A 20,268-nucleotide genomic window follows, 5' to 3' on the forward strand; every position below is an offset into this window, starting at 1 on the left:
ATAACATGACGGAGGCGTCGTGCACGCTCACATTCATCATGCACCGACAGTTTTGCTAAATGCAAAGCCGCAGATTGAAATTCCCCTCGCAGCCCGCGTGGAAAAATCCCGCCGGTTTCAGGCACAGCGCTGCCTTCGAGAGTCTCGCCGTCCGTGCCTCTCAAATTGACACAACATGCTGCGAGTGACCTACGTCGTCTGTCATCCGCTGGCACCCACAGACAGGTGTGCGCCTCTCCCCGAGTGATTGATGGCCGGTTTTCTCCCCCCCATCTGTTTCTGCCTCGTCAGAGTTGCTTGTTCTTTCCGTCTTTACGTGGGCGAACCGAGAGGAGAGTAAAATAAAGGGGAACTCGGCGGGTCGACATGCCCGTGTGAGTCCCGTCAGTGCGGGGAGATTTCTGGAGGCTTTTGCGCAACACACCTCGGCTCTTCTCTCATGAGTGCCAGTAATATGCAACTTTAGTGCGGTGACTTGTCAGGAAACATAATCTCACAGGTAAAGTGCTTCCCTCGCCTCACCTGACCCCCACTTGACTCCTGTTACCGCCTCGCCAAATTCACATCTCTTCACGGTGTCTTGAGCTCATGAGTTCGGGCTTTAGCAAGACGTGAGTTTGTCTCGGGTCATCGCGGCCCGTTCTGCAGTCCGCGCAGCCCGACCAGACCCTTCCTCATTTTTATTATCTACAGAATTTATACGTGCAAAATGAGCCGGCAAAACAAGCAGACAGTTTGATCAAGCAACAGCAGCTCCACTTAATTATAGGTTTGTTGGTTCTCCTGAACGCAAATCTGCTTCTGAGAATAAATCAAATATATTCTTATTTAAAGGGAATGTTAATTACGGTCAAATTACAAGCGCTCAGTTAAAACTTGATCCCTTCCTCTCTTTAGGGAGGTTATCGCTGGATGTTTTGGTCAGTGAGCAGTCATTGTATAAATCACCCGAGTCACTCGTCTCCTCTTTCAGGAGGCCTGGACGTCTTACTGTAGGTTGTTTTAGCCAGGCTTCTTCACGTTCCCCCCCCTTCGCCCCCCCCGAAACACTGAGTGGAAATTACAGGCACTCAAGAGATGAGTGAATTCGCATTGCAACATGGCTTTCATTCATGATAGTACACAGACAAATGCGTCGGTGCCACATAACCCAAGCCGCAGCGTCCTTCAGACCGTTCAATGCCATGATCAGCTGGACTTTTTAAATTAGGACAATTTGTGCAGAGATAATTTGAAAGTCACGTTCTAAATAAATAAATAAATAAATACATTTTTCTTTGGGAATCTATTCTGTTTGTTTAAAAATGTCCTGATGCAAGATTTTGATTAATGCCATTGTTAATTATCAAACTTTAAAATTCATATCAATCATTGAGCATTGTGTCAAACTTCTAGAAGGAGAAACTCTCAAACGGTGACCGGACTGACACCCACCAGGAGAGTGACTGTGCTGGGTTTTACACTTGAAGGCTCTCAAATGTCCCGTCGCTCCGGCACTGCCAAGCCCCCACCCAGAAGCACTTGACCTCTGCTGACGTAGGCTGTGCCTTTACATTTAGGGACAGCGGCCCACTCCATTCCTAATACCACTGCTGGAGGAGCGGAGCAGGCACCAGGAATCAAGTCTGACTGAAACACAAGCTTTAACAAAACAGCTTCAGAAAGTTTTAGATTTCCATTCAGGTGACTTTTTTGTTTGTGTTTTTTTTAACAAGAACATTTTTGGGGAATTTCTTTTTTGTCTTTTTTGCTTCCAGTTTGTTTTTGTTCTGTAGAGCTGGCTACGATTTTTGAGAAAGTATTTTTGTCTGAGTCGAGGACATTATCGGTCCAACCGTTGTTTCAAGTTGGTGTCTTAACGTGACTTTTTCCGATCCGTGGAAGCCATGAGCGCCTTGGTGATAAACTCGGTGGACGATGGGAAGAGCGTGGGCTTTGACCTCATGCAAAATCGCATCGAATCCCTGAGCAGCAAGATGGACAAACTCATCAACATTCAACAGAAGGTCCTCAACCGACTCGACGGCATGTCTCAGGACATCGACGACATTGAAAAGGACATGGAGAATTTGAAGGTGGACAAAGAGGAGATCCACCTCCCGCCCAGGATGATGAATCACACCCAGGCAGTGGGGCGAGAGGTGACGGAGATCTGCCGGGAGATGAGCACCGTCATGTCGGCGGTGAACCTGCGGACCGAGCAGCAGGCTCAGAAGCTGGAGGGGATGGAGAAGCTGGTGCTCAGCATGCAGCAGGTCATCGGCTTCATCGGGAAGACGGTGAAGACCTCCAGGGTGGTGGAGCTGATGTTCAAAAGTCCTGCCGCTCGGAAGGGCTCCAAACTCAAAGACCACAAAGGAAAGCAAGCTATCAGGAGGAAATCATCCTCAGATACTGTAACCAAGAAGCTTGACAAGGTGAGACAGGCCATATGCCTACAGTACGGTCCACACAGACCCGCTATACAGTATGTTTTGGCATAAACTCTGCCTACCTGAAATATAATAAATCCCTTTTTTATTACTGGTATGGTTTTGTGGCTTGTTGGTTTGCCAGTTTAGGTCTTAAAACACGCCAGCCATCACAAGCCATCCATCACGACGAACAAGTCGCGATATTGTCTGGGTAACTCCGCTGACCTTGATTTCTGAGATCTTGGTGGGATCTTGTTGACGTTGGCAGAACATGTGAAAACGATCATAGCAGCAGAGCTGACCACTTTCCAGCGAGCGTATGAATGTTTCTTGGCTTGCGTGTTGAATTCCCGAAAAGATGGAGTCGGTTATTGAGAGGGGTTCTGGTCCTCACATGTATAAATCTGCCAGCTGATGATTGACAGAATGCTAGTAATGATAAGAACACCTTTTTCTTTTTTTTTTTTTTTTTTAATATCACGTATGCTGGTTCTCACCACATGCAGCTTTATGAAGTCTCTATTTAACTCTTAGCGTTTGGATTTCCACCTGTGTTGAGTCCTCCGCGGCGCCCTCAGCCTGACACTCGCTGCAGGACCCCGTCGCGGGGCCACTGTGAGGGCCAGAAATGAAATGCCTGGTTCAAAGTGGCCTGCTGCTTTAGGAAAGCTGTTTTTGGCCCGGGGTGCAAGCGTTTATAGTCCAAGAGGACTTAACCCCTTCTGCTTACCAGGAATCCTGTGTCAACAGGTTATGACGAGTTAGTCTTTCTGCCCCGTTTCTCATTTGCTGTCTGTTACTCCGAGCAACTCACATTTCTGTGGATCTGTAAAGTAAGCATCGCTAGCCTCAGCTTGAGTCCAGGTCAGTTATGTGCCAGCTGGGGCGCACTGTGTTTCATTTATAGTTTCCTACAGCTGTAAAATAGGCATTGTCTGAAGTTTGGGTCATGGGATTCTTTACAGATAACACACAGTGCAAAATAGCTCTTCGTAAAACTTTTTGGGGAGTTCACGGCTGTCAAAAGATCTTGATTTACGACTTCTGTAAAATGTCCGCATTTAACACCGCATACAGATTTTCCAGGAATGCTTCTACATGCTCATAAATCTATAAAAGTCAGCATTATGTGATAATCAACATATGGCTGCGTCCACTTGGCTTTCGTCAGTTATTTAAAAATTAAATCATGAATGTGTGTGAATGTGCTGAGCTGCAGATTTTTTTTTTTAGTCAAGACTTTTTCTTACTGCAAAGCAGGGAAGAAAATATATTTAAGTTCAGCCAACTATTAATATTGATGAGTGATAGTTTAGAATAACTAAAATATTAACTGTTGGCTCATATATATGTCAAATATCATTTTAGTTTTATTGTTGAGTGTGAATCCAATCAAACAAACTGATGACAGTGCGTTTCAGTGTTGCGAATGGCAATACAAACACAAAGCATACTTAAAAACTGTCTATTTAAACCCATGCTGCAGCTGCAGGATTAGGAAATAGCAGTATTATCTTGAAAGTGAAGTTACAGATCTATTTAAATCTTTCCTTGTCTCTGACCATTAATTCCAAGGATGATTTTTGGATTTCATGTAATTATTACAACTATCAAACATTCAATGACATTACTAACAGACACTAAAGCACAAAAAGTATATATACTGGAACTCACTGCTACACTATACATACCAATGTATCTGCACCTTTAGGTGGACATGTTTTGTTTTTGCTCAGACTGGACATAGCAGCCAAACTTTGAATTTTATTTGTCTTTCAGACTGATAAGAACTTGCTGCGATACTAAAGTTGCCTCCAAACCAAACCAAATCTGGACTTTTTTTCCCCCCATCTGATCGCTCCACTCCATTGAAAGGTCACTTTCTGCTGCTTGGCCTCGGAGACATCATTTGCACTTCCACATATCTCCACTCTCCTATCTGCTGCATAGCTGCAGAGGTTGTATCGCTCCTCTTGTGTGACCTACAGGCAGCGGCCGATTGTGAAGTCATCCCAGGGCGTTATCGCACACTTGGGAAAATACTTACGTAACAGCACACAGTGCAGAACATTTAGCTTTAAACTTATTGATTTAAAATCAGTCAGAGGTTTGTATCACAGTTTAATGGCCACAGTGACCCCTGATGATTGATGAAGAGTCGGATGGCTCTGGTGTGACTCACGTTTCAGGGAATTTCCGTTGTCGTCACAGCGCTCGTCAGATGGCAGCTCCATCTTCCTTCACCTCCAGAAGTGTGAGATATTTTACAAGCAACCGCTGCCGCCGCCGGCCTCCGACAGCACACGCACTCCCCCAAGTTTCTAATCAGAGGGTCCGCCTCTGCTGCTGTCACTGCACTTGAAATATCCCTCCTGCTGTTTACCTCACGACGGCGATCACAAAAACAAATGTGAGACAGCAGAGGTTCGGGAGAGAGTTTTTTTTTTTTTTTTTCCATGCCTGCCTGAACAGAGAGTGTTTAGTGCGTTTCCTTAGCTGAGAAATTTGAACAACAGCCTGCAGTCGCTTGTAATATTTTCCGCTCGGGGTCAGCATTGCATTCCACCACTGAGTGGGACAAGCGATAAGCTATAAATTCACCGCCCTGCTGCCGTCCATCCGTCAGCCAACAGAAAAAAAAAAAAAAAAAAAAAAAAAAAAATCAAAGGCATGCTTTTATACGAGCCAGTCTGCGCATGGAGATACGCAATAAATGTGCTAATATGTACGCTGGAAGGAGAGGACGAGTCGCTTGTGTTTTGTTATTTTCCACTACTTGTGTTTCATTTCATCAAATTGTTATTTAACAGCTTTTTCTAATCTGTGTTTCATATGTGACTCAGAAGGTACGTTACTGAAGTGTCAGCGTCGTTTCATTGTCTTGATATTTGTGCATCGGATGTGAGTCTGACCTCCATCATCTCTCTCATCGTCTTCTTTATGTTTGTTCCTGTTTATTTGCAATTATTCATGTGTCATGTTGTTGTTTTTTTCATTCTCTCTGCCTTCATGTAACCCTACTAAGCACTGCCATCTTGTCTTTTTTGTTTTGTTTTGTTTAATAGAAAACTACCTCTAACAAAACCAGTAAAGGGAAACAGGAGATAAGTCCTGCATGTGAGTCCCGTACTCCGCAGCCTTCTCACAAGATAAAGCTCCGTGGACCAAAGCATTTCCTCGCCTCTCGCAAATGTGGATACTTTGTAGGTCTACTGTGTTTTTAGTTTTTTTCTATTCAAACAGGGATTTTGAAATCACTGATTTAATTTACATTCTAAATGTGCTTTTGCATTTGTGGCTTTATGTTTGTGGCTTGCTTTGGATGTTTTGTGCTCTAAAGGTTGATTTTCTTCTCAACATATTATTTTATAAATTAGAAGCATTTATAAGCAAGCCAAAGTAATTAAGAAATGAAAAAAAGATTATAACAATATTATATTTTAACATTCAGTCAGCTAAATTGTGTATTTTAGATAACAAACATAATTTCTTTCGGGTTATGAGACATCAACAGACGTTAAAGGTTTTCTGCTTTGACTGATTTAATTTTGTGTTTTGCAGCTAAAAGACCACAAAGGCAAAGATGGGACAGATAAGCCTGTTTTGAGCCCAAAGGGTCAGAAAGCTCAAAAGAAGATGAAGCCTCCAGATACATCAGGTGCTGAGATCAACATGTCGTCGCCTCTACCGACACCTGTGTCTTATTGGACGTGTAAATAATCAGAGACACAGCCGCAGCGACTGTAAACACACTAACGTGTCCTCTATATGAGGGACATCTCACTGTATGGGGATGATATAGTCTTACATGTATCCGTAGCCTGCGGGCATTTATAGTTTGACACAGAAACCAAGATCAGAAAGTCAGTGTGAAATATTTGCCAGCCTCGTGTTACAACGTTTCACAGAAACACATTCAATGTTTATGTGTCTTGAACATTCACAGGAAAGCTGCGGAGAGTGTTTGAGATGTTTTGTGACACTGACTTGAATTGTTTTGGAATTTTCCGTCAGATAATATCCCCTTGAAGAAGCAGGCGCTGCTTCTTGAAGAGGTGCAGAAACTTAACCGGGAGAACGCCGAGAAATCGGGCCAGCAGCTCGGCCCCGGCCGCTTAGGCCTGGAGGCCGGCGAGTCCCCGAAAGATCAACAGCCTGACGCCTCCACCTCCAGTCTGCTGGATCGTCCAATTAAGAAGCAGGAGGAGGCTGAGGTGATTAGTGAGGAAGAGGAGGAGGAGGAGGAGGAAGAGGTGGAGGAGGAAGACGAGGAGGTGGAAGAGGCTGTTGGAGAAAAGGTGGAGGAGAAAAAGGCAGCAGTTCCAGAGATTGACTCCAAGGACGAAGAGAAGCAGAGAGACGAAGAAAAGCTTAAAGTCCAAGCGGAGAAACAGGAAGTGCGAACGTCACCTGCTGTTGCTGAAGAAAAAGCTAAAGCTTCAGAGCTGCCTGAGAAGGAAACACCTGCTCCAAGGTACGAAGAGCATAAACATTGTGACAGGTAACCGTTGAGTGGGTTTATTTTGTTATGATGAATATGGATTGGGGATAAATCATCTGATCTGAATGTGGGTTCAATTTTGAATGAAACTGACCAAGGAACTGCGGCTAAATGCTTGAACCACTAACTTCCTGCAGGATAGAAACAACAGAAAATGCCACCGCTTCTCCGAAAGATGAAAACGACCACATACCAGAGGCCACCAGCGCAAATAGCAAATCCTTTGTGACGGAGGAACACTTTGTGGTGGAGGATCACACACAGAGCCTGGTGGCGAAGGCAGAAGACAAAGAGGTGGAGAAAGAGAGAGAGGAAGAGCAGCGGGAGGAGGAGGAGGAGGAGGAGGAGGAGGAGGAGAAGAGACAAGACGACGAAGATGATGAGCAGAAGCTCGAGTCTGAGGGTTGGGCTGTCTTCAAGGCTGACGGAGTAGAATTCAAGTTGAACCTTAAACAGAGGGTTGAGGGGGAGAGGAAGGAAAACAGCGCCGAAAATAACGCCGAGAAGGACGAAGACGACGGTGCTGAGCGGTACTACATCGGTGAGTCACGAATTTGAAATTTCAGCCTATATTTTGTGATAAATACTATTTCAACATTAGAATGGCTAGAACAAACTGAATGGAATATAAACAATAATTAAAATCACAGTCATGCTTTTCAAGTACTGGTAGTGAGACACTGATTCGTCTCACGCGCTTTGTGCTATACAGAAGACTTTAATTTGATCATTTCTGCTCAAAATTGGGCTTTAAATCAAAAGTTAACTGCTTTTGGGAACTTTAGGACAACATTCCTGCCTGTGTTTTACATTGAAAGTCATGGTATATCTTTATATACAACCTGCAACTATTACACCAGTTATATTTGTATTATGTCATGGTAGCTTATTTTACCATAATAATATGTCAAGATTAGATTTGTTACATTCACTTACTTAACATTAGTGTGGAGCCTACCTATGACTTTTTTTAACTTTTGATATCTTCTCAAAAATACACGCAACACGTCGAATGAATTATGAAAGCAACAGATGCAATAGCTTACACTGTACATTTTTTTCTGTTAGATGACTTTCCAGAGCTGTGACACACTGCGTTGATGACTGATTCACTTCCTGATTTCAACTGAACTCTATTCAGGCGACTGTGTCTGTAGTTGATGTTTATGCAGCATGTTAGTGCACGACGTGTTAATTTGACCACGGCAGCCGTGCACCGCCTCGGTACCTCCAGCGTGGCTGATTATCACCGAGGCTCTTGCGTTCTCACGTTCCAGTTAACTTATTAACCCAGATCACGTCTCCGCTCTTCTTCTGTCGACCCTTCCGACCGCAGACACCACGTCTCCTCCGGCAGCTCCTTTCAATCACCGCATCGTGTCGGCCAGGCCCAGTCAGATCAGGAACTTCTACACCATCAACTGGCAGGAGGTCCTCGGAGGGTGAGCGCCTCATCAGTGCACAACCAACTGAGACATACTGATCAGAGAGTGCAGGAGGAACGTTCTCGCTTTGGCAGAAAATCAAACGTACCATTGCATAACCACCATCCCACCACCTCCTCCTGGCTCTTTTTTTTTTTTTTTTTTTTTTTTTCCTTCCCCGACGGTTCATAACTCCAGAGTCACGGGAGTTATTTTTACTTTGGAACTGACTGGTATGTGAAACTGTATCCTGGGTGCCAGCTGGTAGCTAATCACTAAGTGTTAATCCAAGTCTTCAAAGAGGAGACACAGCCCGGCTCAGATTTAATGAAATAACAGATTAGGCACGACACTCTTCAAAAACATTCCCGTTTGATGGAAGATCACTTTTTGATTTGTCATGGGAAAACACACACACACACACACACACACACACACAACGCTCTCGGCGTCTCGTTTCACAACTGTTCCCGGAGTTGGCGTCTGCCGCAGAAATTTCTTACAAAGGCTTCTGTCTGCTTCTCCGTTTTAAGGGGTCGCTTTGGCCAGGTTCACAAGTGTGTGGAGAACTCCTCGGGACTCACTCTGGCAGCGAAGATCATCAAAGCCCGCAGTCAGAAAGAGAAGGTACAGTCCCGAACATAACACTGCGCCTGCGACGAATTAGTCCCTATTCTGAGAGGTGGTGCAGCGACACAAGTTATAAAAAGACGGGGGCACGGTTACACATAGTCTAATGCACTGAAAGGCCACATAGGAAACAGAAGCAGAGGGAATACTTCTCACCGAGGTGAGAAATGCTTGACCTAGAAGAGAAGATGCATTGTTTCTCCCAGCAGAGAACAGCTTACACTTCTCATGGTGTCTGTCTGTCTGTCTGTGTTATCTACACTTGCGTGTCTGTGTCTGTGTCTTTGCGTGTGTTGGTCTGCTTCTGCACTTGTCTGCGCCTGTTGTTTTTGGTAGGAGGTGGTGAAGAATGAGATCCAGGTCATGAATAATCTGGACCATGCCAACCTGATCCAGCTCTATGCAGCTTATGAGTCAAGGAATGACATCATCCTTGTACTTGAATAGTATGATCCCTCTTTTATCCTTTCAGCTCATGTATTGATCTCTGTATAGCAGCATTTTCTAGTTAAATCTGTCGGAGTGGAGTCTTTTTTTTTAAATATTAAAGTAAGAATTTATTACATTTTTAGTTCAATTAGCTCATTATGTGAAAATAAATGAAAGCGTTTGATTCAAAATGATTCAGCTTTGTAGGAACATGTTCATAATTCTGCTGGTGTTTTTGCTTTGTCATCAGTGTTGGCGGAGGGGAGCTGTTTGACAGGATTATTGATGAAAACTACACCCTGATGGAGCTGGACGCTGTGGTGTTCATCAGGCAGATCTGCGAGGGCCTGCAGCACATGCACAAAATGTCCGTCCTGCATCTCGACCTAAAGGTAAATACTTGAAAACGCATGTACTTCCCCTCAAATTCTAACTGAATTCAATTAACTTCATGATTTATTCGGCTGATTTTAAACGGTCTTGTTCTGTTGTTGTTACATTTCAGCCAGAGAACATTTTGTGTGTGAGCAGAGTCACAAACAAAATCAAGATCATTGACTTTGGTCTTGCCAGGATGTAAGTGGTGATATTTGTTTCTGTTTTGAGGCAGTTTCATGGATTAAAAAAAAAAATCTCTGACATGAATTCAAATGATTTTCCCACTAAGATATAAACCCAGAGAGAAACTCAAAGTCAACTTCGGCACTCCGGAGTTCCTGGCCCCTGAAGTCATCAACTACGACTATGTGTCGTTCAACACAGACATGTGGAGCCTGGGCGTGATTACCTACATGCTGTAAGTAAAGATACTCTCACACACACACACACACACACACACACACTGCAATTGCAATGACACTCTGATTGTCCCGTTAGTCTGAGTGGTCTCTGTCCCTTCCTTGGAGACGACGACAACCAGACTCTGAACAACATCTTGGCCTGTCAGTGGAACTTCGAGGAGCAGGAGTTTATCGACACGTCTGAGGAAGCCAAAGACTTCATCTCCAGACTTCTTCTTGTAAACAGAAGGTATCATTGTCCTGTTTCTACCTGGCAATCCCTCATGACTCAGGATGAGTGCTAAAATATGATTCGAATAGATCGTTACTACACATTTAGCCATCCTGAATGTTGACGCCTTTTTAACTCAAACTTTGTCCCAGGCAACAGGTGCAGGAGCTACTCTACATTAGTTAAAAAAGTAATAATGAAGAAAACTGATTTTTTTTTTCCCAACATCTGAGCCCCGTCACATCACATCACCACAGAACTCTGTAAAATCAGGGTCTCTCTGCTGTGTTTTCCCATCAGTTGGAGAATGGGGGCCTGCGAAGCGTTAAATCATCCCTGGCTCTCGGATGCAGTCCTTCATCACCGTCTTTACACAAAGGTACGAGTGTCACACAGAGCACGACAAACCTCACAAAGTTATTACATCCTAATATCCAAAAAAAGAATAATTTTCAGTAATTTTTAATTATTTTTTTTTCTTTTAATTACATTCATGTATTTTTTTAATGAGGAAATACTTCATTCACGTGGTTCAAACCAAAATGAGAAAGAAATTTCATGTTGTCAAAAATGACATCTTGTGTCATTTGGCATTGCTGTTGTGATATTGTTAGTTATTATTTTTGCTTATTTTACAGAAAACTATGTGCAGATCACGGCGATCATCGTGTGTTCCCTCAACCGATTGTTGAGGTGGGTTCAAGGTTGTTTCTTCCTTTCTCTACATTTTCCTTAATGTTTACATCCAGTGTTGCAGTGGATTCCTGCATTAAAACATTAACTCTAATTCATGAAAATCTAATTTACCAGTTTTGTGACAAGTAAGCCTCCATTAATTGTGAAACAGGAAAAAAATTTACAGAGAAGTGAATGTCTGTTGTCTCACTAAAGTTATCCACAAGGGGGAGCCATGCTTCAAAAGTTGTGCACAGACAGCTGTGAGTGACCTGCACGTGTCTTTCTAGACTCCCACACTGATGTGATGCCTCCATCTGTGGCCAATTGGACCAACCCTTCCGTCCATGCAAACCACCCGAATCCTCGTGCACGCACCTGGAATATGGACTGAAACTCTGTCGAGCCCACAAACCTTCTCGCCAACATGAGATCCACTGCGTTGTGTTAATGTGAACGGCATTTATCAATGAAACATGCTTGATAGTCTCAATACGCAATATATTCTCGAAAAATCAAATCACATAGTGAGAACGTCTCAGTGTTTAACGTTAGCAGAGTGTGGCGTTAGGAATGTTCAGGTATTACCGTGCTAAAGGGAAATGTTCACACAGCTGTTGAGTTTGTAGTTTTGTGGTGGTGTTTTACTGAACTGTTTTTATTTTATATATTTTTTTTTTTTGGTTTCCATCTTGGCATTTGAAAACGGTGCTAAAGTCACGTCGGTAGACACATATCGTCACATGCTCGAGATGAAGTGTGTGGCACTTTTCGAGGTTCAATGAGCACAATTCACTCTTTCATTCACGTTCACACGTTCACTTGGACTCACCCTGGTGTTTTCCTAACCTAACACCCTGTCTGCTGATAGATCAAGGCTTTATTTTTTGTAGAAATATACCTCAGCTGCTGTTTGTATGAAGGCTTCTGCAGGATTAGCGTCATGTCAATGTGACTGTCTGCGCTCCATTTATTTCCTCCACGCTATAAATGTCCCTGTTTTTGGCTTGTAAATAGACACCGGTTGAGCTTCAGCTTTGCGGATATGTACTGTGTGAATGGACAGGATAGTGTCAAAAAATGTCATATATGTGCACTTTATAATGTTTTCTTTTTCTTTTTTTTTTTTACAAAAACAAAACACTGAGTTCAGGAAAGGCTTAGACAGTTGGATCTCCTCACATTTCCTTCAACAATAAATTTCAAGGGAAAACACGTCAGCAACACAGTTTATGTCTTATCAGCGTATTTTAACTCTTTGCTGCATGTCTTTATTTGTTGCATTCACTCGCACACTCAGTAGTAATTTTTTTAAAAAACTTTTTTTTTTAAACTGTACTGTACGCTCGTGCCACTTTAGTGCCACTCCGGCTGCATATCCATGGCACCGTAGAAGCTTTTTCTAGGTTAATGCCTTCTGTGAAGGTTCACTGAAGTCGCCTTAGCTGTTAAAATGTTGTCAGAGCTATATTAATGTGGTTTTAATTGACCTTCATGACGAATCGTATGTTGATTGTTGAAACACTGAGTGCCAGAAAGGGAAAAGGTCTTCACTGAGTGTTAACAAATTCAGCATGTATTTGTGAAGTGTGCACACACCAATTAAACTGACATTGTGAAGTAAAAAAAAGAACATTTTTTCTTCATTTCATTATTGATTTTATTCGAGGATTTAGTCAGAATTATGTATTGATATAGTTTTGTTTGTTTCCGTAATTCATTGATTTGCACATCTTCAAGTATTTATTTCCAGTTTATCAATTATATATCTATATATTTTGAATATTTTTTATTTTCATCTTTAAAGATTTGATCTCATTCTTGACATTCTGCTGTTAGTTTCATTAAAACTAAATTCATGTTTTAACATAGATTCAATCTTATTCATTTAATTCATTAAATTGTGAATTTAACCAATTTCATTGAATGATTTATTCAGATTTATGTTTTCATTCACATATTCACTTAGTTTCATGTATTTCTGTCTTTATTTCAGTTTTGTTATTAGCCATTCATTCATTTGGGACAATTTACTGAAAAACAAATTTGAGAGAAAAATTCAGTGTTGAAAAAAATACAAATACAACTTAAACAACTTTATAAGAATAATATTAAATGCTCACAAAATGTAGCAAAAAAAATCTAAATACTTTTAAACTTTACCTTCAAAAGATTTGACTTCATTTTTGCCATTTTGTTGTTTTATTCTCTCCACGTGAACCCTCATTTCAGCATACATTTGATCCCATTCATTTCAGCTTTATTATATTTTCACAGCAGTTTGACTTTGTTTTCAATTTTTTTTTGGTTATTTATTTTAGCAAATAACATCAAAACATGACCTTGTTGTGATAAGTAAGTGTACAGCCATTTATTACCATCAGAGAGATTCATTTTCTTGATGCACTGAAACTTCAAACACAAACTGGAGCTCAGGACGGTCATAGATCTCCTTCCAGGAGCCTAATAAAAAGCACCTGGGTGGAATTCGGTCACCTGAGAAAACAAAGTGAGTGTGTGGGACGACTAAAATGATGATAATAATGATGATGATGTTGGGGTTTTGACTCAGATCGACTACTAGAGGATCAGGACGAAGGAGGGCCTCACGACCGGATGAAGAGGAGAAGGACGACGGAGACGCTGCTGTTGTGTGTTTGCGAGGACGTACGGAGCACATCTCCACCCCGCCCTCTGCTTCTGAGGCCAGTGAGGTCTAATTTCACACAACCCACAGGGTTAGACAGGGATAAGTGTACACTGCATGAGGGACTGCCGTGGCAAGCATGCATTTAATTTCTGCAGAAATACCAGAAAACTAAACTATTCCACGGAAAAGGATTTGAAGCCACGGGTGACCACTTTCACATCTAGCAGTTTGAGACATTTATACCTGTGAAATTGTACGTGTCCAGAAAGTAATCTTCAGTTTCGATTTCTACAGCTTTCTTTCCTGGAAAGTGACAATGATGGATGAACTAGACACAATGTTTTCTTCATCTATGAAGAAGCAGGAACTCCTCGTGTACAACACCTTGATAGATTTTGATGGATTAACAGAATGTGACATATGAAAGGTAAGATGATGCTGAGGTGTAGCTGTCCAGCTAGCTGTGAAATATATGTGCTGTGGAAATCATTTCTTCTTGAAAACAGCTGTTATTTAAATGATCCCCACAAAGGACAGATCATTCAGTTCACTGTCTTTAACTATATTCTTCTGTCATGCAGGCTTTGTCTTCGCAATCATGCATCAATGCATGGTTGAAATAAAAATCATGAAATGAAAAAAACAAAACAAAACAAAACAATGATAGCTTACTTAGCTAAGTAAAACCAGATTCCCAACTTGAGTCGTTTCTTATATCTGAAAATTGAGGCTGCAGGAAACTACTGAGTATTGTAGCAGTATGTAGCCTGAATCTTTTTTCGGCTTTAATTTTTAATGTTGCTTCTGCATTTATCCAACAGCCCTGGAGGTCTAGTTGGTTTAAAATGCTAAATTCTACTTTAAAAATCACAGTAGGTAACATTTCTGCTCTAATCTGGAGCTGAGAGTTAAATAGCCATGGAGGTGGAGGATAAACTAAACCATGCGCAACGGGTATTCTACTCTGGTGACTCTAAATTTAAAATGAACACGTGTAAAATGTACCCTGCATTGCCCCATGTGCAGTTGGGATCGGCTGCAGCCCCTCATGACCCACATTTGGATAAAGCAGTAGTATGAGATGGATGTATGGCTGGAAATTCTCCCACTTATGAAGATATCTGCCAGTATTTCCACTGTTCGGCTATTATCACTCAGGAAAACTAGGTTGCGCCAAAAGTTGTCGGAGTTTAATTGTATTTAGAATACCAAGAGCAGGCTGCACAGTGTTGCGTTCTAAGCGATCAGTGTTGCCACAGTGGCCTCAGTCTCCTCCAGCAGCTCTGCTATTTCCAGTCTCTTTCCTGGTGCTCAACACATCAGCAGTTACTGTCCATAATACCCCCAACCTTTACGCTGTCCTGAAGGCCATCTCATTTTCAATATATACTGACATTTTAACCAGCATCTCTCGTCTCCAGGACAGAAGCACCTATAGGACGCTGATCTGTTCATAAGTCAACTTGTTTCACAGCAGCAGAGCCCGTTAGAGAGACTCCTGATGTGTTGCAGTATCAGGAGGCGTCAAGCTGCGCCGCTGATATCGACGGTAACTAGATGCCAGGCGCCTGTGGAAGGCCCCCTGCTCAGCCTCTACACAGCCCATCAAGCATTACGGGATCTCCAGCATGTTGTTTTTGTAGACCATTTCCAAGTACAGCGGAGTCATCATATTGTCATCGATATGAACCGATGGCAGCTTTCCTCGGGGCTTCCCTCCGGCGGGGGGCCGACCGCGCCGTGTTATTGTTGTAAGGTCAGACTAGATAGTGACTTATTATACCATCAAGTGGAACAAGGTAGGATTATAAGATTGCTTGGTTCAGCTTGGAAGCTTCGGCAGATGTTTTCATATTACATCTGCGCAAAAAAAAAAGAGAAAAAAAACTACAGATGGTGTCTTGTAGAATCTGTAACAACATACCAACAAACAGTATTTCAGAAAGATAAAAAACTAACTCAACACTGTTTTTACATTCAGGGATTATTTTCCTCGATGTTACTTTGTGAATAACCGTTATAACATTAAATAGTTATTGTTTAACCTTATGTGGACCGACAGAGGGTGCTATTTTTAGGAAAATGTCTTCTACAGTAAAAAAAAAAAGAAAAAGCACAATTCCACATTTTAAAAATAAGTGTCCTGAACATTAATTGCAAATACTTTCCATACTGAAATCCGACTGAGGACTGACAGCTTTGTTTAGTCTGGTATTTGTTTATTTTCACACATCATTTCAACAGATATAAAGTGGTTTCATGTCAGGATTGGTTCAGGGAGAGTTCATACATTCCTCCGTTACAACCACAGGCCAAGAGAATCTGGCTGAGTTAATAGCCATTACTCCGAACATGCAAGCTGCTTGGCGAGACAGGTGATTCTGATTTTGTCCCAGCATTTCCCCTCCCGCCCCGTCTTTCTGATTCCTTCAGCGTAGCTTTTTGGGACCCTGAGGGTTGGAAGCCAAATGCAAGTGCTTGGTCCAAGGCCTGAGTCGGAATGGTGAGAAATTCAATTTGAGAGGAGAAAAAAATGCGATTCGACCACCTCCACCACCACCACCACCACCCCACCCCTCGCCTCACTCCTTAGTCCCCTCCATCCACATCTCCAGGGGCGATCTTGAGAAGCCAAACCAAAACCAGATGGACTTATTGGGCCTAAAGATAACAAATAGTGCATGAGTTCCTGTCAGTTAGAGACCACCGGAGCAAAGACGCTGAGAGTGGGAAAAGCTTATTGACATATTTTACTCCTTGTCCTGCTGCATTATTAATATTGACAACTTTTATAATACAGTATAACTGACTGGAGAAGCAAAACAGAAGTCATTGCTGAGGTTGTTTTTTTCTTCTGCCGCCGTAGGGTGATGATAACAGTTTTCAGCGTCCAGAAACTGGGGTGCCATCTTGGTTTTTAGGGGGAGAAAAAGATGTCAGGACTGGCTCAGATCTCTCGGTGGCGTGCCCTCCTGTCTGTTAGCCGATACACCTACCACCCACACAGTCAGTACGAGGGGGACAGTGAAGGAAAAAAAAAAAAAAAAAAAAAGCAGAGGGTGACCCCACAAGTCCGAACAGCCTCCCTTCACATTGACTAAGAAAGTGTCCTTTGTAACTGGAGTTTCCTGTAAGTAATTAAAAAATATTGGGCCCTGCTCTGAAAGGGAGGGGCCGAGGCTTGGGGTTGAAGGAGGCTATGTGAAGGGTAAGGCCCCCCCCCCCCCCCCTCGACACTCCTCGTTTCATGTCGGAGCCCCTGGAGCGGGCCCTGACGTTTGTCCAAACAAGCGGAGCTCCCTCTCTTTCTCCTTCTCAAAGGAGGTCTGGAGAGGAGAGAGAGGAGCAGCCCGTTCTCAGGGCCGGGCCTCGGGGGCAGGTGGTTCTGATTTGCGGAGGAGGTGGTGGGGGACAGACCGCATTTATGTTCAGTTAATAGCAGTACACGTGTCGTCACGTCCAGCGGTGGGAACATGCTGGGTGAGTGATCTGCTTTTTACATGCCGAGGTCTGCCACCAGTAAGAACGCAATGTCCAATTATTCCCTCACAGCTCTGACCCCTCAGAAGTCCTCACACCTGAGCATCACTGAAGGAAATGCTATTTATTAAAGCCTGGGTCATTTTAAAAAAATAAAAAATAAAAATATAATTTGACTTTACAGGCTATAAAGAGCACTTTTGTAAAAGCTGATGATTTACTGTTCTCGCTGCAGGACTTTACTCTTCATAAACAATATTGAGGGAATGACAGCAATAGAAATGCTTTGCATACAAGCAAATATCAGCATTCACAGCTACCTTAAAGTTCAGACTTCTACTTTTTTCCATTTATTGTCAGTGCCATATATGCTGCAAATTCTCTATGAGCTTGAAACAAAAAGCTTTTAATGACTACGGGCAACAAGTGTTACTGTGAGAACAGAGTTGACGCTGAACTCCTGAAAAAAATCTCAACTGTTTTACTAAACTATTGACACAACCGTCCCAACAACTGGAGAAAATAACTCGTTTTAAATCTTTATTCTAACTTAAGTTCTGGTGTTGCTCTGCACCTGTCACCTGAGTAAATACGTAAGTGAACGCATGTCGAAGTTCCACAGATATCACAGTAAAAGCAATTTCAATATTCAGTCATTAGTTTCAAGGATCCAAAGCAATTTGTATCTATGTTGAAGCCATTATTTGGTATTTTAACAGTCGATGATCTCTACTCACAGTAAAGATACATGGGATGAGGACTGATCTTCTGTCTACTCAGAACACATGCTGTGCAGAGGCCCTCATTTGGTCGCCGGGGTCTCATTTATTAGACAAATGTGCAAATATTACACACTACAAAGAAATCCCGGATGGCACATGTCCCCAGACGTTAGGCTTGTTAATCATGCGCACATGATATAGCTAAAACTGATGCTGGTCTTTAACCCTAGACGCTGCTGCTAGAATGACCCAAACAAAAAGATGGAGAGTAAAAAGCAAGTGAGAAAATTAAAAAAATATGTTAGATTTTGCCATTTTGAAAAGAATTGACACTTGCACTGCTGGTATTCTGACTAATTTTTAAACAGTTGCTTCTTCCATGAAATGCCCAGTTGTTTTAATTAAAATGGTTATATTCAATCTGTGGCTTTTGATAATGATTGAAATGCTTAATGACAATATGCCAAAAGTCCAATATAAAAGGTAAAAAATAATGTTTGATTCACAGTCAAACATATGCTACATACCAGATTAAATTTGATAAATGTAAAAAGGTCAACCTAAAACATGGAATTATGACGTCTGTAAATTTAATTCCACCTCACTTCATTCATGTTTTACTAATGTGGGATGCAATAAGCAGTAATAATTCAGGAATTATGACTTGTGCAAGACACGTGTTGCACACTTTAATTGCCGAAAACCATCTTTCTTTCCACAGAACATGACTTGAAATGAAAGCGGCTCCCACCCACACGCAGATTGATTTCCAGTTAAGGGTGAAACACAGTGGCTTGCTGTGTCCAATGTTTTCAGTTGGTGGTTTCAACTCTGATCAAATGGCGATGCCGAAAGCCTTTAATGATCCTGCAGGCTCCCCGCTGCCGGGTCATCTGCCTGGCTCCATATAATCTCCAGGTTGGGCCCTACTGCTGGTCAGTCAGTCCCACACTGGGGCCTTTTCCATCAGATTTGTATTTACTCATCCCTCTGGCTCACCCCTCGGCCCGCACGGGGTCTCTGTTCCTCCTGCCAGCCCTGCTGAGAGGCCTCTGTGGCCGAAAGAGGCGCAATCCATCAGGGCTCTCTGTGCGTACGTGCCTCGGCCTTTTATGCTCTCGGCCTCGCTGAGGGGACTTCGCTGAAGAAACTAAATGGGGCCGAGCGTCTTGTTCAAACACAGCAGAGGAGCATGTTCTCCGTCTCCGAGTTTGGTGTGTTAACGCGAGCTTGTGTGTGTGTTTTATCACTTCAGACCTTCCCAGCCAGACAAATGAACTCCTTCTTGACCCCTTACCCCTGCAAACATCTACTCGCTCTGCCTGCGACGTCCTCTGCCACGTTTTATTGGATCTCCTTTATCTAATCCCACAGACTCACACTCTCGGTGCGGGACGCTTCCACAGAGCATACTTCTTCTTTACATATCCATATTATGCACGTCTCAACTCTTGTATCCCACCCACGAAGTTTGTCATCCCTCGCCGTGCACATTGATCGATGAGCCGAGCACGGTTCCCTACAGCAGGGACGGAGCTGAGGGGAAAGACCCTTAGCCTGTTCTCTGTCTGACTCCCAAAAACAGCCGGCGCGGCCAACAAAAACACAGCGCGAGGCACTCAAATGGCAACCCGTGTGGCTGCTGCTATTGTAGTGTGAAACGTTTCCCACGATGGAGCTCGAGACAGGATAGGGGGATTAGATGGATGACACAACCCCGAAATTGAGAGACAAGGGTCAGACTGAGGTGAAGCGAAAGATGTAATGGCTTAATGGGCGTCGGCTCCGTTTGTGTCTTGTCGCAACATTAAGCGCGGCAGGGCGAGGCGTTTGCAACCCCGCGTATTTTGAGGGACGTTATGAAACCACAGCAGCCAGATACCTTCGTTTCGGTCGGCTGTGCAGCGACGCTGACTTTATTCTGAAAGGACAACATCCATCTGGGGGTTGATCTCACGGCGCCGGGCAGCGTTGGGGGGCTCGCTGATACCTGACCTAAGCTAAAAATTCCTCGCCGGTTTGTTCTTGGTTTGGCATCTTCGGGGCCTGCCTTCATTTCAGGCCAGGCTGCTTTTAGACAGGGGAAACAGGAAAAGAGTCACAGTGCTGCGGTTCATTCTTCGGGGCCATATTCACTTGACCACACAAAGAGCCCATTTTGAGGGAGACATTTTATGTGTTGTGTGGCAGGCAGCTCATGCAAAAAAGACTGACTGTGTCTGTTTCTATTCCCGGGCGCTCTGGATGATGGTCATGCTTTTACTGGTAGGGGCAGGGGATTTATTACAGCTTAGGGAAACTTACAGGTAGATGCTTCTGACACTATCGACAT

General features: G+C 43.0%; 1 protein-coding gene across 1 annotated transcript; it reads left to right on the forward strand.

The window, feature by feature from the left end:
* The first annotated feature begins 1,666 nt into the window (after positions 1 to 1,666).
* On the forward strand, positions 1,667 to 12,674 carry mylk4a (myosin light chain kinase family, member 4a). Its single transcript, XM_030115059.1, has 16 exons — positions 1,667 to 2,417; positions 5,480 to 5,617; positions 5,976 to 6,072; positions 6,429 to 6,634; positions 6,677 to 6,915; positions 7,053 to 7,456; positions 8,252 to 8,357; positions 8,873 to 8,966; positions 9,306 to 9,415; positions 9,649 to 9,790; positions 9,904 to 9,974; positions 10,066 to 10,194; positions 10,275 to 10,427; positions 10,710 to 10,788; positions 11,048 to 11,102; positions 11,375 to 12,674. Exons 1-15 carry the CDS (start codon positions 1,887 to 1,889, stop codon positions 11,099 to 11,101), a joined length of 2,553 nt encoding a protein of 850 aa, XP_029970919.1. The 5' UTR covers positions 1,667 to 1,886; the 3' UTR covers position 11,102; positions 11,375 to 12,674.
* The last annotated feature ends 7,594 nt before the right edge of the window (positions 12,675 to 20,268 follow it).

Source organism: Salarias fasciatus, chromosome 18, assembly GCF_902148845.1.
Source record: "Salarias fasciatus chromosome 18, fSalaFa1.1, whole genome shotgun sequence".
In the NCBI taxonomy this organism is placed as follows: Eukaryota; Metazoa; Chordata; class Actinopteri; order Blenniiformes; family Blenniidae; genus Salarias; species Salarias fasciatus.

Coding starts and splice junctions, on each gene's coding strand:
- mylk4a (XM_030115059.1), top strand. CDS start 1,887: ATGAGCGCCTTGGTGATAAACTCGGTGGACGATGGGAAGAGCGTGGGC. Junction 2,418..5,479: donor TAACCAAGAAGCTTGACAAG/GTGAGACAGGCC, acceptor TTTGTTTAATAG/AAAACTACCTCTAACAAAAC. Junction 6,635..6,676: donor AGGAGGAGGCTGAGGTGATT/AGTGAGGAAGAG, acceptor GAGGTGGAGGAG/GAAGACGAGGAGGTGGAAGA.